The sequence below is a fragment of the Anolis carolinensis genome, chromosome 1 (genome assembly GCF_035594765.1).
Source record: "Anolis carolinensis isolate JA03-04 chromosome 1, rAnoCar3.1.pri, whole genome shotgun sequence".
NCBI classification, from domain to species: Eukaryota; Metazoa; Chordata; class Lepidosauria; order Squamata; family Dactyloidae; genus Anolis; species Anolis carolinensis.
The window spans coordinates 175,094,790-175,109,538 of record NC_085841.1 but is presented as its reverse complement, the minus strand read 5'-3'; the positions used below and the strand labels follow the sequence as shown (position 1 = coordinate 175,109,538).

At 42.0% G+C, this 14,749-nt stretch overlaps 2 protein-coding genes across 3 annotated transcripts in view; one reads left to right on the top strand and one right to left on the bottom strand.

Annotated features, from left to right (window-relative positions):
* The window catches only part of col6a2 (collagen type VI alpha 2 chain), a 64,636-nt gene extending 59,103 nt beyond the window's left edge, over nt 1-5,533 (top strand). The window contains exon 28 of the mRNA XM_062959525.1: nt 5,395-5,533. Within this exon, the coding sequence (XP_062815595.1) occupies nt 5,395-5,492 (98 nt within the window). The 3' untranslated portion in view covers nt 5,493-5,533. The remainder of the gene's footprint in view (nt 1-5,394) is intronic.
* LOC103279440 (nematocyst expressed protein 4) lies at nt 813-12,557 on the bottom strand. 2 transcript variants are annotated; one of them, XM_062959536.1, is made up of 4 exons: nt 12,402-12,557; nt 4,383-4,421; nt 1,682-2,001; nt 813-943 (listed from the first exon to the last, which is right to left on the bottom strand). In XM_062959536.1, the coding sequence occupies exons 2-4, from the start codon at nt 4,399-4,401 to the stop codon at nt 902-904; spliced, it is 381 nt and encodes a 126-aa protein (XP_062815606.1). In that variant the 5' UTR covers nt 4,402-4,421; nt 12,402-12,557; the 3' UTR covers nt 813-901. The 2 variants fall into 2 exon arrangements, with proteins under 2 accessions (XP_062815606.1, XP_008112741.2); XM_008114534.3 differs by lacking the exon at nt 12,402-12,557 and adding an exon at nt 7,761-7,911.
* Between the last annotated feature and the right edge of the window lie 2,192 nt (nt 12,558-14,749).

The window sequence follows — 14,749 nt, the reverse complement described above, 5'->3', positions numbered from 1 at the left end:
GTAATGGCCTCCATGGCTTGCCATTAAGGACAGTGCTGCTGCCGCCACCTGCCACCAACCATCTGATGAAGTCCTTAAGTAGGCTTCTCCTACTCTCCTCCACTCCATTCTCAAGCCAGATTTTTTAAAATTATTCACCTTATTTAGAATTGTGAAATTGTGTACAAGAATGTATTTTTTTAAAAAAAATACATAGCAGCAGAATATAAGAATGCAGGACCACGAATTGGCAAATTAGCACAATGGCACAAATGAAAAGACATGCAATAACGATGATGCTCATGCTGGTATATAGTTGCTATCGGTGATTGTGTAATTGCTGTAGAATAGCAGTCTCATGTAGTCAAATCCTAAACACATTCTGCTCCTATGAAATGCAGATTTTGTTATATATAATTGAAGAGGCCTAAAATTTTTGCCAAAGTGGACTTCTAAATTACATGAATATTAGAATCCTAGAGTTGGAAGAGACCTCGTGGGCCATCCAGTCCAACCCCCTGCCAAGAAGCAGGAAAACCGCATTCAAAGCACCCCCAACAGATGAACATTCAGCCTCTGTTTAAAAGCCTCCAAAGAAGGAGCCTCCCCTATTGAAGGGGTATATTTAACGGCTAATGGAAAATAAATACCAAATCTTCAAAGTGGTAACAATGTTACTATATTTCAGGACTGAAATATATAAGACATCATAATCAACAAAGATTAATATTATGGTGATGTGGCTTTTTAAAAACATATACTACTAAAACATCTAAAAATTGAAGATAAAAATGACACAGTAAGATTAATAGTGCAAATGAAGAAAAAGTGGACAAGGACTCTAAAGTAATTTTAATTGTAGCCAGAAGTGCTGGAAAGGGCTTGAAAGCTGGGCTCCACTTGAGCGCAGAAAAGGACATCTTCAATCTGAATCGGAGCTGCTACTGCTGGAGCTGCTTCCATGCTGAAAAGAGAAAATGGATGAAAGCATCTTAAAAATACTGGCAATTCCACTTGTTTCTGGATTTCTGTTATATTCTACCACCACGATCCCATTATTTAGCTTTTGTCTTTTCAACCCACTCTCCCAATTTCTTTTCTGCATCTTTCTTAGGGCTTGGCTATAACAGCCCAAGCCACCACTGTAGCATGGTGGACCCTACATAGCTCAGCCACCCAAAACCAATTAAGCCTGGTTAGACTGTCACCGTACCTTCCTTGTTGCTATTGCCAGTGTGAGATGGCCACAGGTCTCCAATAGAGCTCCTAGGAACTGCAGGAGCTCTTCACTGACATCAGCAGAGGTGCAAGCAATCTCCCCTGCTCCCTGGGTGCAAGGGGGCTTTTGCTAATGTCAGCACAGGGCACGCATGATGGTCAGGAACTCTCCAGGAGCTCTGAAGCCATCCAACAGCAGTGACGAGGGAGGCTTGGGCCTAATTCATTCTGTTTTCCTTGCACTGAATGGTAAAGGACCCTGAGCATCATGCAAATAGCCAGGAACAACTTCTGAGTCACTTCAGGTTGTGTGGCCAGCATAAAGTAACCCAAAGTCTCATTTCCAAGGAAATCTTTCAAGAAAGAGGTAATATGTGGAAAAATCAAAATCCACTTCCCCCAAGTGTCTTGACACCTCAACATCTTTGATCAGCAGCCCAGCAGGGGATTGATCTGTTTTTAAGATAACCAATATGCCACTCACCTTTTTGCCATGATGGCCGTGGCTGTGGCCATGGCCGTGGCCATGCTTGTGTTCCTTGTGATGCTTATGTTCCTTGTGATGCTTGTGCTTCTTGTGATGCCCATGAGGACTTCCAGGGGGGTGGCAGCCTGGTGGCTGAGTTGGAGGGCATCCAGGTCCTCCTGATGGACCAGGTGGAGGAGGGTGATGCCCATGGTGATGCGATCCTTGAGAAGGGGGCCCATATGGGCCAGGGTATCCAGTGGGTGGGGGTTGCTGGCCAGGCTGCATGCCTGGCCCAGGGTATGGACCAGGTGCGCAAGGCTGCTGAGCTGGCATTCCTAACAGGACACAAAGACATCCAAGACCTTGTTTAGTTACTGCATTCTCCAGATTTTGGGGGGGGGGGGGGGGTCATAGCATCATAGAGCTGGAAGTGGTCCCATAGGCCATTCATATCCCCCCTCCATCAATGCCTGAAATCTGACTAGAGCTTCCCAGCAGGTAGCGGCCACCCTCTTTTTGAAGATATCAAGAGAAAGAGACCTTACCAACTCTCTAGATAATTGATTCTAGTTTTTGTTTTTTTCGTGTCAGGAGCAACTTGAGAAACTGCAAGTCACTTCTTGTGTGAGAGCATTGGCCGTCTGAAGGATGTTGCCCATGGTATGCCCAGATGTTAGATGTTTTACCATCCTTTGGGAATGCCTCTCTCACATCCCCGCATGGGGAGCTGGAGCTGACAGAGTGAGCTCACCCACTCTCCCTGGATTCGAACCGCTGACCTGTCGGTCAGCAGTCCTGCCAGCACAAGGGTTTAACACATTGCGCCACCGGAAGCTCCTGTTCTTTTGACAATCAGCTCCTACTATGAATAGAAATGTACTCTCCTGTAACTTAATCTATTAGACTTGGCCTTACCCTCTGGGGCAGAAGGAAACAGGCCTGTCCCCTCCTCCCTGTGACAGCCCTTTATATATTCAGTGCAATTTTGTCCTCTTTTCACCAAGCTGAACATGCCCAGCTCCTTTAACTTTTCCTCATATGCTTTGTTTCCCATAACTGTTATCATTTTTGTTACTTTCCCCTGAACCTACTCCAACTTGTCTATATCCTTCTTAATACAAAGCATTCAGAACAGAAAGCAATACTCCAGGTGACTAGCACAGAATACAGTGAGCAGCTATTTCTTCCTTTTGTTGCAAAATATAGTTCTACTAATGCAGGCTAAGAAAGCATTTCCTTTCTTTGCTGCCACATCAAACTGCTGGGTTACAGTGATCAAAATTATCCCATGGTCCTTTCCACATGTATTGTTTCTGTGTTAAATGCGTCCAATGCTTTAAGTGTGCATTTGGTTTTCATGGCCTAAATGTAGAATTTTGCATTTGCTATCTATGAGATACTGGATCCAGACATTCTTAAGTCTTAACTAGACCTTGGAATATTAAATTCATAAATGTTCTGTGTTACTGTTATTGCTCCAAACCACCCCACTCTTTGAGGTTTGGTTAAGTTACACTTAAGGATTTTACAATGTAACAGACATTGAATTACCAAAAATAAATCAATGCTTATAATTGTCTCCACTATTACAGGATATTTCAAGTAGAGAAATCCCATCCATTTGTAATTGCTTCCACAACACTCACAACAGTGAACATGGAAACACTTGGACCAGGGGATTATTAGATTTGTCTCCTCAACAGTTTAGTGAGACTACAACCCTGTAAGTCTAAAAATATGAAAATAACTTAGAAGTCATTTTTACCTTCCAAAGAAGTTGAAACGCCCCTTTTTGGTTACATTTTTTAAAAAAAATCCAAACATCTAAACCAACATATTGTAACAGATGTATTAATGCTAATGATTCTTTAATGTTTATATTTTGAAAAGTTATTTGATATTCAGGGATATGCATATTCTTTTGAATTATTCACCTGTTTTTTGAAAATTAAATGGCCAATAGAAGCACCCTTTCAATTGCTAAAAGTCTGATACTTTGTTACTGAAAAGTTAATTTTTCTCCACCTGTGATCCAATACATCAATCAGTCAATCAAAACTTTGTTTCCTGACCCCTCTCCCCATGGGGATCCAGGGCAGCTAACAACATGAAATGGACAATATAAACAATCAATCATAAGATAAATTATAATAAAGTCAATAAAGCACAATTACGCAAATCACAATATGTAACTGAGATCCCTTTCGAATGTAAATAATTTTTGGTATAAATAAATATAAGCTACATTTATGAAAATAACTTAGTTATTTTTATGCAGAACCAGAAAGACCCCCCCCCAATCGTTCTTAATGTGATTGTTAGTTTAGATTATAGTGGAGCAAGCGAATCAAATCTAATAGCCTATAAGCTGAGACCTGGCATCCAACAGTAAATTCAATTAATTTGCTGCATGTGCTTATGAATAAGCGTAGCAACATTTTGGCTCGTTGAGGGTGGAACTGCAGTGCAGAATGGAATCATGGGAGATGTAGTTTTACAAAGACTTACAAACTATACAATTAAGCCAAGTCAGTTAAAGTGGCATCAAACTGCATTCACTATAGAACAGATGCATCCTGAAAGTGGGCACTATCAGCACTGTATATCACTTTTCTTGTGATGTTGCTCAGATATGGTTGTGTGAAGGCCACAGTTTCAGGCAATGGACTCACTAGAAGGAGATGAGGATAAATTATGTCACAATAGTAACATTTACCTTGGTTAGGATTCCACATATCCAATGAGGAGTTTCAACCTGCAATGAATTATTAAAACTTAGTTAAAGGTGTTGTGCTTCTCCCCTTCCACTCATGACATTCTCTTTCTAACTAAGGTTCGTCAACATTTTTCTAGAAAATTTTCGGTGCCTCTCATTGACATCTGATGTCAAAATGTTCTGTGAAATCTGTTCATTGCTTCTTGTCAAATGTTTATAGAAACTCTGTATTTGATGGGGCGTATTTGTGTGAGAAAAGGAGAAAATAATACAGATTATATTTAGATAATTAGGGCTCTTCAGTATATTGGCCAGCCCTGTCCATTCCTATCAGGAACTGCATTGCTACCAAGACTAACTATTGTTTAGGAGTCATAAAGGTAAAGGTAAAGGATTTTCCCTGACATTAAGTCCAGTCGTGTCTGACTCTGGGGGGTTGGTGCTCATCTCCATTTCTAAGCCGAAAAGCCAGCGTTGTCTGTAGACGCCTCCAAGGTCATGTGGCTGGCATGACTGCATGGAGCGCCGTTACCTTCCCACTGAAACGTTACCTACCGTGTTTCCCCGAAAATAAGACAGTGTCTTATATTAATTTTTGCTCCCAAAGATGTGCTAGGTCTTATTTTCAGGGGATGTCTTATTTTTCCATGAAGAAGAATTCACATTTATTGTTTAACAAAAAAAAAATGAACTGTATATACTGTACAGTAGTTGTCATCACAAATCAGCATAACCAGACAAACTGTGAATCCTATCAAGAATTTCTTGTTACTACCATTATTTCCATGTACAACTGGTATATACATTTACCAATATTGCATACTCTGGTGTTCTGTTTGGCAGGCGCTGGGCATGCTTCCAAACAAATACTTTGCTAGGTCTTACTTTCAGGGGAGGCCTTATATTTAGCAATTCAGCAAAACTTCTGCTAGGTCTTATTTTTTGGGGATGTCTTATTTTTGGGGAAACAGGGTATTCATCTACTCAAATTTGCATGTTTTTGAACTGCTAGGTCAGCAGAAGCTGGGGTTATCAGTGGGAGCTCACCCCACTCCCCGAATTCGAACCACCAACCTTTCGGTCAGCACATTCAACACCTCATTGGTTTAATCTGCTGCACCACTGGGGGCTCCCGTTTAGGAGTTAGGAAGAGTTCAATGTTGCCAAGCAATATCTGGCAGAGCTTCAGCTTCTACTCGGTATGAATGGTGTAGATTTAAACTATATTCATTGACTATGAGCAGAGATGGACATGATAATTGGAATTTTTACATTACTCTGAGTGCTAATAAACCAAAATTAACCAAAACAAAACTGAGTCAATTCTGTTTGTTTCAAAAGAAGTAAATTTTAAACAGTTAATTTTAGATGGATGTTTGCATTTATTATATCATTATGCTACAACTTGTATGACAATGAAGTGACAAAAATTCCCATGCATGATGTTAATCTTCCATACTAACTTATTCTGAGCTTTGGAGAGAGGAAAATTCCTCTATGAACTTTTAAAATATCTTTCTCACTGGTTCCACCAAAAACCGTTCTTCCTTGCTAACAAAAAGAAAGACTGGGTTGTTGTGTGTTTTCCGGGCTGTATGGCCATGATCCAGAAGCATTCTCTCCTGACGTGTCGCTCACATCTATGGTAGGCATCCTCGGAGGTTGTGAGGTATATCTCACTATCTCCGAGGATGCCTGCCATAGATGTGGGCGATATGTCAGGAGAGAATGCTTCTGGAACATGGCCATACAGCCCGGAAAACACACAACAACCCAATGATTCCGGCCATTAAAGCCTTCGACAACAAAAAGAAAGACCTTGTTTTGCAAAAATTCAGGCTTTAATCAGCTAAATAAACTAAAAATCATTGGATTTTCACACTACCTCTAGTTTAAGTCATTTCTGAATTTCTTAAACTTGTAATACATTAAATAATGGTTTATGCAGACATTCCAACTTAAGTTTATTAGTTTAAAAAATCATTTACATTGCTTCTTTTATTGCCAATATTAAACTTAATTGGAAACTTAGTTGGTTTTAATTAGTTGGATTCTACCACTTACTATTAAACATTTGATTAGAGCTATAACCTAATAATAAATAATGGGTTGTTGAATGTATACAAAACTCCAAAAAGGATTGTGTGCATAAATCTGCCTTCAAGTCTCTTTTAGACTTGGCAACCCCATGAATTTTAAAGGGCTTTCTTAAGCAAAGAAGGTTCAGAGCTGGTTCTTCCAGTTCCTTCCTATGAAATATACCCCACAATACCTAGTATTTTTGGTGATCTCACATCCAAATACTAACTAAAGCTGACCTTGCTTAGTGTCCAAGATCAGACAGGGTCTGTTGCCTTTAATGTCTTTATGCGTGGCTTCAAGAGTATTACTCTATATACATATACATAATGTATAGTCTATGCATATGTGTTGTTGAAGGCTTTCATGGCTGGAATCACTGGGCTATTGTGAGTTTTCCAGGCTGTATGGCCATGTTTCAGAGGCATTCTCTCCTGACGTTTTTGCCCACATTTATGGCAGGCATCATCAGAGGTTGAGGGGTCTGTTGGAAACTAATTAAGTGAGGTTTATATATCTGTGGGATGTCTAGGATGGGGGGAAAATCTCTTGTCTGCTTGAGGTACGTGTGAATGTTGCAATTTGCCACCTTGATTAGCATTTTAATAGCCCGCAGTTTCAAGGCCTGACTGGTAGCTGCCTGGAGGAATCCTTTGTTGGGAGGTGTTAGCTGGTCCTGACAATTTCAACAAAAAGGGAGAAACCATGAAAATGAAAAAAAAATGGCTACCAGTATTAAAAAAGACTCTAAATCAGAACAGTAAATAAAGAGCAAGACTCAAAAAGCAGGGGAATTCCAGAAGAATCGATCAGGGTGAGCTAACACCTCCCAAAAAAGGATTTCCCCAGGCAAGAAGCAGTCAGGATATGAAGCTGCAAGGCCATTCAATGCTAATCAAGGTGGCCAGTTCAAATATTCACACTTGCCTCCAACAGACAAGAGTTTTTTCTCCCACCCTGAACGTTATTCCACAGATATATAATCCCCACTTACTTAGTTTCCAGCAGACCCCTCAACCTCAGAGGTTGCCTGCCCTAGATGTGGGCAAAACGTCAGGAGAGAAAGCCTCTGGAACATGGCCTTACAGGCCAGAAAACTTACAACAACCCAGTCTATACATAATTTAGTATAGTCTAAATTATGTTTTCTGATATGGTCTGTCAGCTGCAGGGATACTAGCTTTTTATCCTTTGCTTTGCTAGCCACCCCTTGTTAAAATCAGAAATGAAACCCATTCCTTTCCTCCCTGAGGTCACCATTTCTTTAAAAAAATAATAAGCTGAAAATATATACAATACCCAAAAGCAAATAGTTCACAGTGTTTCTGCCGTCTTTCTTTCTGGTTCACGCAGTATGTTTTCTTCAGTTATATAAGTAGACTTGTAGCAATGTCAGACTTTCTTGCCAAAGAGAGCTGTCATGTGGAAGGGCTAATCAACTCGTGATAAAAAGGACTTTTGTGGACTTTCCACCCTGGGGCTTTTTTTTTTTTTTGGTTTGGTTTTTTATGTATATTTCTGGTTTGCCAACATTTTTTTAAGCCAATGCTCCACACCCAAACACCAAGGTCACCTGATAGGGATGGAGGCTCGGTACACAATGACGGTGCAGATCCATCTGAGGCAACCACCCGCCAAAAATGCTGCCTGTGGATATTTCCAGGTTTATCCAAAGAGACGTGACTTCACACACTGCACACCAATGGGCTTTGCCAACTGTTGCCATCTCCACATCTACTTATTCTATCCTGTTGGGGTATAATAATGATGATGATGATGATGATGATGATGATGATGATGATGATGATGATGGAAAAGGAACACGCAAAGATACTGGGGGACTTTTGGATCCAGACTGACAAAGTTCTGGAACACAACACACCAGACATCACAGTTGTGGAAAAGAAAAAGGTTTGGATCATTGATGTCGCCATCCCAGATGACAGTCGCATTGACGAAAAACAACAGGAAAAACTCAGCCGCTATCAGGACCTCAAGATTGAACTTCAAAGACTCTGGCAGAAACAAGTGCAAGTGGTGCAGGTGATCGGCACATTGGGCGCCGTGCCAAAAGATCTCAGCCGGCATTTGGAAACAATAGACATTGACAAAATTACGATCTGCCAACTGCAAAAGGCCACCCTACTGGGATCTGTGCGTATCATCTGAAAATACATCACACAGTCCTAAACGCTTGGGAAGTGTTTGACTTGTGATTTTGTGATATGAAATCCAGCATATCTATCTTGTTTGCTGTGTCATACAATGTCATTGTGTCAACAACAACAACAACAACAACAACAATTTTATTTTTGTATCCCACCTCCATCTCCCCGAAGGGACCTGGGGCGGCTCACATGGGGATAAGCCCAAGCAACATAGATCAGTAAAATTAACAACATTATAACCACATAAAACAACATCAACAGCAATTTAATTAGTTATTGTTTGATGAAATGGCATTCAGACTCTTCCAAAGGCTTTTAATATGGAAGCTTAGGACTTGCCTATACTGGCCTCAAAACTCAAAGTGGGCCCGAGGTAGCTCCTGGATATCTCTACACAATGTCCAAAGAGCAAAGAGCCAACTGAATTGAACTGATTCAACCCTAAGCTACAGAAAGTGGAGGAATGCCACAGAGTTTCAGGAAAACTCCAGAGGAGCTCTACACTTCAGGCATTGTGCACAGCAGATCAGCTCCTATGTGAACTGGTTCTCTGTCCACATGGGCTAGTGCCATCATAAGCAAAGGGGAACTGTTGCTGCTTTTGGGTGGCCATAGAGCTTCAGGTGAGCTCCTGATCATTACAAATGCCTTGTGCTGACTTCACCAAAGGTATTCGCAAGACCAAGAGGGAAGAGGGGGAATCGCCTCCCTCCTTCTCCCTGGATACATGGGCACTTCTGCTGATGTCATCACAAGGAGTCCACAGTGGCCAAGGAGCTCTCCTGGAGCTCTGCAGCTGTTAGGCAACAGCAACAATAGCAGGGAAGGGAGGGTAATATACTGGCTGGCCCAAATCTGTTTGGAAACATGTATGGCTGTATGGAATCATGTCATCAAAGAATCATAGATTCATAGAGTTGCAAGAGACCTAGTGGGCCATCCAGTCCAACCTCCTGCCAAGAAGCAGGAAAATCGCCATCCAAAGCACCCCCGGTAGATGGCCATCCAGCCTCTACTTAAAAGCCTCCAAAGAAGGAGCCTCCATCACACTCCAGAGCAGAGAGTTCCATTGCTTAACAGCATAGAATCATAGACCCTATTGCCACTGCAGGTGGGCACTGAATGTGTGGCCTCTTTTTTGGCATGTCTAGTGTATTACTGCTCTGGACTAACCATGGATTGAATGGCCATGTAGACAAACTCTTAGCGTTTTGATCCTGTGTTTCGAAGGGCAAATAGTCTATCTTAAAAAGAAATATTAGAGTTAGAACACTAGACCACAAAAGTACCACTTCACTGCTGAACTGACGCATTATCATAAGACATGTATCAGAATATAGGAGCCCCGGTGGCGAAGTGTGTTAAAGCACTGAGCTGCTGATCTTGCAGACCGAAAGGCCACAGGTTCAAATCCCGGGAGCGGAGTGAGTGCCCGCTATTAGCTCCAGTTTCTGCCAACCTACCAGTTCGAAAGCATGCCAATGTGAGTAGATCAATAGGTACCGCTCCAGTGGGAAGGTAACGGCATTCCATGCAGTCATGCCAGCCACATGACCTTGGAGGTGTCTACGGACAACGCTGGTTCTTCGGCTTAGAAATGGAGATGAGCACCAACCCCCAGAGTCAGACATGACTTGACTTAACGTCAGGGGAAACCTTTACCTTTACTTATCAGAATATTTTTAAAAAAGGAAATTCACTCAGAAGCATTGTCCTGAATTCGCCAGAAGATACTGTAATCCAGGTGTACATATGCACTGTAGAATGGATACAATTTGATACCATCTTAAAAACCCCTGAGAACAACAACTCTCATTTTCTACTCCGGAGGACTGAATGTAAACACATCAAAGGGAGGATGAGTGAAAATCATCCTCATGCTCCCAAGGAATTGCTGGGTATAGAATCATAGAGTTGGAAGAGACCTCATGGGCCATCCAGTCCCCTGCCAAGAAGCAGGAAAATCACTTTCAAAGCACCCCTGACAGATGGCCATCCAGACTCTGTTTAAAAGCCTCCAAAAAAGGAGCCTCCACCACACTCTGGGGCAGAGTTCTGCTGCTGAACAGCTCTCACAGTGAGAAAGTTCTTCCTAATGTTCAGGTGGAATCTCCTTTCCTGTAGTTTGAAGCTGTTGTTCTGCATCTTAGCCTCCAGGGCACCAGAAAACAAGCTTGCTCCCTCCTTGCTATGACTTCCCCTCACATATTTATGCATGGCCCTCATCATGTCTCCTCTTAGCCTTCTCTCCTGCAAGCTAAACATGCCCAGCTCTTTAAGCCACTCCTCATAGGGCTTGTTCTCCAGAGCCATGATCATTTTGGTCACCCTCCTCTGGACACATTCCAGCCTGACATCTCCCTTCAATTGCAGTGCCCAGAATTGGACATAGTATTCCAGGTGTGGTCTGACCAAGGCAGAATAGAGGGGTAGCATGACTTCCCTGGATCTAGCAACCCTCCTGTACAGGTACATCTGAGCAGAATTCATGCCCAGCCTCCTTGATGATATTTGCTTTCTGGGCGAGAAGGGCATGCAAGCAGAGAAAAATCCCAGTTCAAAGTCGTTTGGGCTGAGCTAGCAATTTCTGGGCAAAATTACTTAAGAAATGCATCCTGCCATGCCAAACCAAGTGCATGACTCATAGTTCAATGGTCTTTCCATGATTCATGCCCTGTGACACAAAGCAGGGCAAAGGACACACAAGCTAAGCACACCCAGTACTTTGAGATAGCAGAGTGTTAGTGGGTTAAAATACAAAAAGCTTTCAGCAATACATAGTGCAGAGCTGTAATGTGGGATGGCGCAAGGGGGTATTGTGTGTACCCACCTTTTTACACAGGAAGGTTTGGAAGTGCGCACAGTGAATCAATCTACTGAACAAAGTGCTGATAGCATGATACCTGAATCAATACAATATAGATTAGCTACTGTAATTACTGAGGTTGTTGCATGAGATCATGTGTACTAATTCAAGTGGTTACTCCCTGCTGTTTCTCAGTGAAAAAGCCCCTGTATTGAACAGGTTAGTCTGCTAAATCTCCCCATGAAGGGCTGAGACATCTTTGCCTGAGGCCTTGCAGAGCTTCCATCAATGCACAGGGCCTAGGAATGATCCTCATAAGGCATTCCCTCTTTATTGCCTGTTTACATATCGGCTGATATTACATCCAGGAAAGGAGACAGCCACAAATACAGCCAGGCAGAGATGGACAATAAAGTCATTGGTTCAGTTCACAAATCCTGTATCTTTGTGGTTTGGAGTCACTACAGTATAACACAAAAGGGTACAGGCGTAGCTTTCATAACTAGTATTTCCTCAAAAAAGGATTTAAAATTATTTATTTCCAGTTAGAATAAGGCTTTTTCAGATATACCTGGCATTCAAAGTTCTCCCTGACACTTTGATCTCGATGTGTAATTTCCTACCTACATGTATCAGGAATATAACTAGGAAAGGATGAACTCCAGCTACCTTTGTGTATGAGATCTTTAACTTTCCCCAGAAACATATTGGGCTGGGGAAGTACTTTCCTGTTTTCCTGGTGGTCAGAATGAGGCCACAGTAAGCAAATTCGGAAGTCTGTCCCTCAGCATTATATTGCCAGAGCAGAGGACTCTAGCACTATGCAGCCCAGGTTCTATATGAGCAACTAGCTGTACCTGGCCACTAGCTGCTGTGACCCAGTCTGGTTAAAATAAAAAAAAACTCAGAAGAGTTCTTTCCCCCCACCCTGGACCTTCCACAGATATATAAACAGAAGCTTCTCACAGGATGCTAAAACATCCAGGTGTCCCCTGGATGACATCCTTGCTGCTTGCAGTGTCTGAAGTCACTCTTGACACCCTTTCCGTGGCTAGGCCTCAGAGCCTCGGCCTCACATAACTCCTTATGAGTGGCAAGGAGGTGGGACTAGCCTTCCCTTGCGGCCCCAGCCACACCGGTTGCAAAAGGGTGGAGACTGCTTGGCTGTTGCTTGCACTGTTGCTAAGGGGAGGAGCCATCTGTTATGATGGTTGCTAAGGAAGGAGGGGAGTGCTTAGCCATTACTAAGGGGAGGAGCCATCTGTTAGGACAGTAGCTAAGGGAGAAGCAGACTGATTGGTCATTGCTTAGGGCTTTGATTTTATCTTTCTCAGGTGTGTTAGGTTTGTGAGAGTAGGCTTAAAACACATGACAATTCAAATGCTATGTTGTGTCCAAATTTCATAGCTATTGGTGGAGGAGTTTAGAAGATATGATGTCCCTCACTGACGAGATTGCATTTTTATTTATATAGATATGTGATAGGGTAAGGAATAAACCAGGTGCAGTCCCTATCTCATCCCTTGAGGGACTGTGGTTCATTTGACATTTGTCAACTAACACTGTATTTGTTTGGATATCCCTCTCATCACCAATTAGTGGATTTCACTAGTTTCCAATTCCATGAACCCAGAGTGACCCATCTGATCATAGATCTTAATGGGCCTTTATGTGAAGTTCTTCAGTGAACAATAGTCTGGGAGTGTTACTATCCCATCATCTACCATTCCTCCAGATTCTAAGCCCTTGGGAACTACAATGTACAAAATGGACTGCCTAAATCCACTAATAATGAGTAACATGTATTTACTAGTCAGGCAGAACCACACTATAAAATTTGAATCCATACAAATGTTAGCCAGACAAAATGACTCTGCCAAGCATTCTGAGGACTTCACAACAAAAGCCACAGAGCCTTATCACACAAGGCAGGTCGATCACAATTACAGCAGCATAATAGCATCTTTTGTCGGTGTTTATCACAAATATAAGACCATTGCTCTCCTGTTGTTCTCCCATGTAAGACTATTGTAAAAGCATTTTATTGACCTAAAAACAGGGTTTATGACATTTCCCACAATTATCCTGCTAGTCTGAGTGACGGAAGAGAGACGCTTTTGAACTGTGGTGTTGGAGGAAAATTCTGAGAGTGCCTTGGACCGCAAGAAGATCCAACCAGTCCATCCTCTAGGAAATAATGCCCTATTGCTCACTGGAGGGAAGGATATTAGAGGCAAAGATGAAGTACTTTGGCCACATCATGAGAAGAGAAGAAAGCTTGGAGAAGAGAATGATGCTGGGGAAAAGGGAAGAGGGGCCGACCAAGGGCAAGTTGGATGGATGGTATCCTTGAAGGGACTGGCTTGACCTTGAAGGAGCTGGGATGGCCACGGTTGACAGGGAGCTCTGGCTACCTGTCAGCTGCAATAAGTGAAAAACCACCCGCAATAAGTGAAAATCTGTGAAGTAAAAATGCTAAATTTATTTTAATATGTATACATTATTTTAGCAGTTATACACTATTTTAGGTCTTTATCAACCAACTGTGTGTTGATAAATCGCCTCCTTCTCTTTCCATTGCTGCTTGGGCTCCTTTTCTCTCCCTTCCTTAGGCTGTAAATTGTAATTTTTTATGATTTATAATATTCTTTTAGAGTTTATTGAAAAACTGCAAAACAGCAAATCCACCAAAAGTGAACTGCAAAGTAGTGAGGGAACACTATACCAAATGACGGCTCTATGATGTCAGAGAAGCCAAAACTTTGTTGACTCCCCAACACCACATCTTTTTCCAGGCCTGTTCTGTCGCTACAATGTCATAATGTTATGGTGTTATAGTGTTATGGTGTCCTCTCTCTCTCTCTCTCTCTCTCTCTCTCTCTCTCTCTCTCTCTCTCTCTCTCTCTCACACACACACACACACACACACACACACATCTAGAAATATATGGAAAAGCCAAAAGGGTCTTAAAGTTTTAGAGAAAAATATGTATTTTGTCTTTCTCTACTGTTTTTTCAGTAAAACACGTGCATACATAACTGGAAATCTAAAAGGGGAATGTTCTTTTGAAATGTAAAGCAGTTTTTTACTTACATTTGGCTAAACTACAGCTGAATCAGTGTGTGCTGCTGAAAATCTGATGAGGTGGCTACTCTGAAAAAGAGTTTACTCCAGCTTCAAAACCTTTTCACTTCCCTGAGTTGTTCCTCAAAGGACATGGTTTCCAGATCCCAGACACATTCTAGCTTGTCAGAATCCTTTTTGAACCATTTGTGTTCTGAGCCAGACATAGTATTGCAGGTGAGGTCTAACA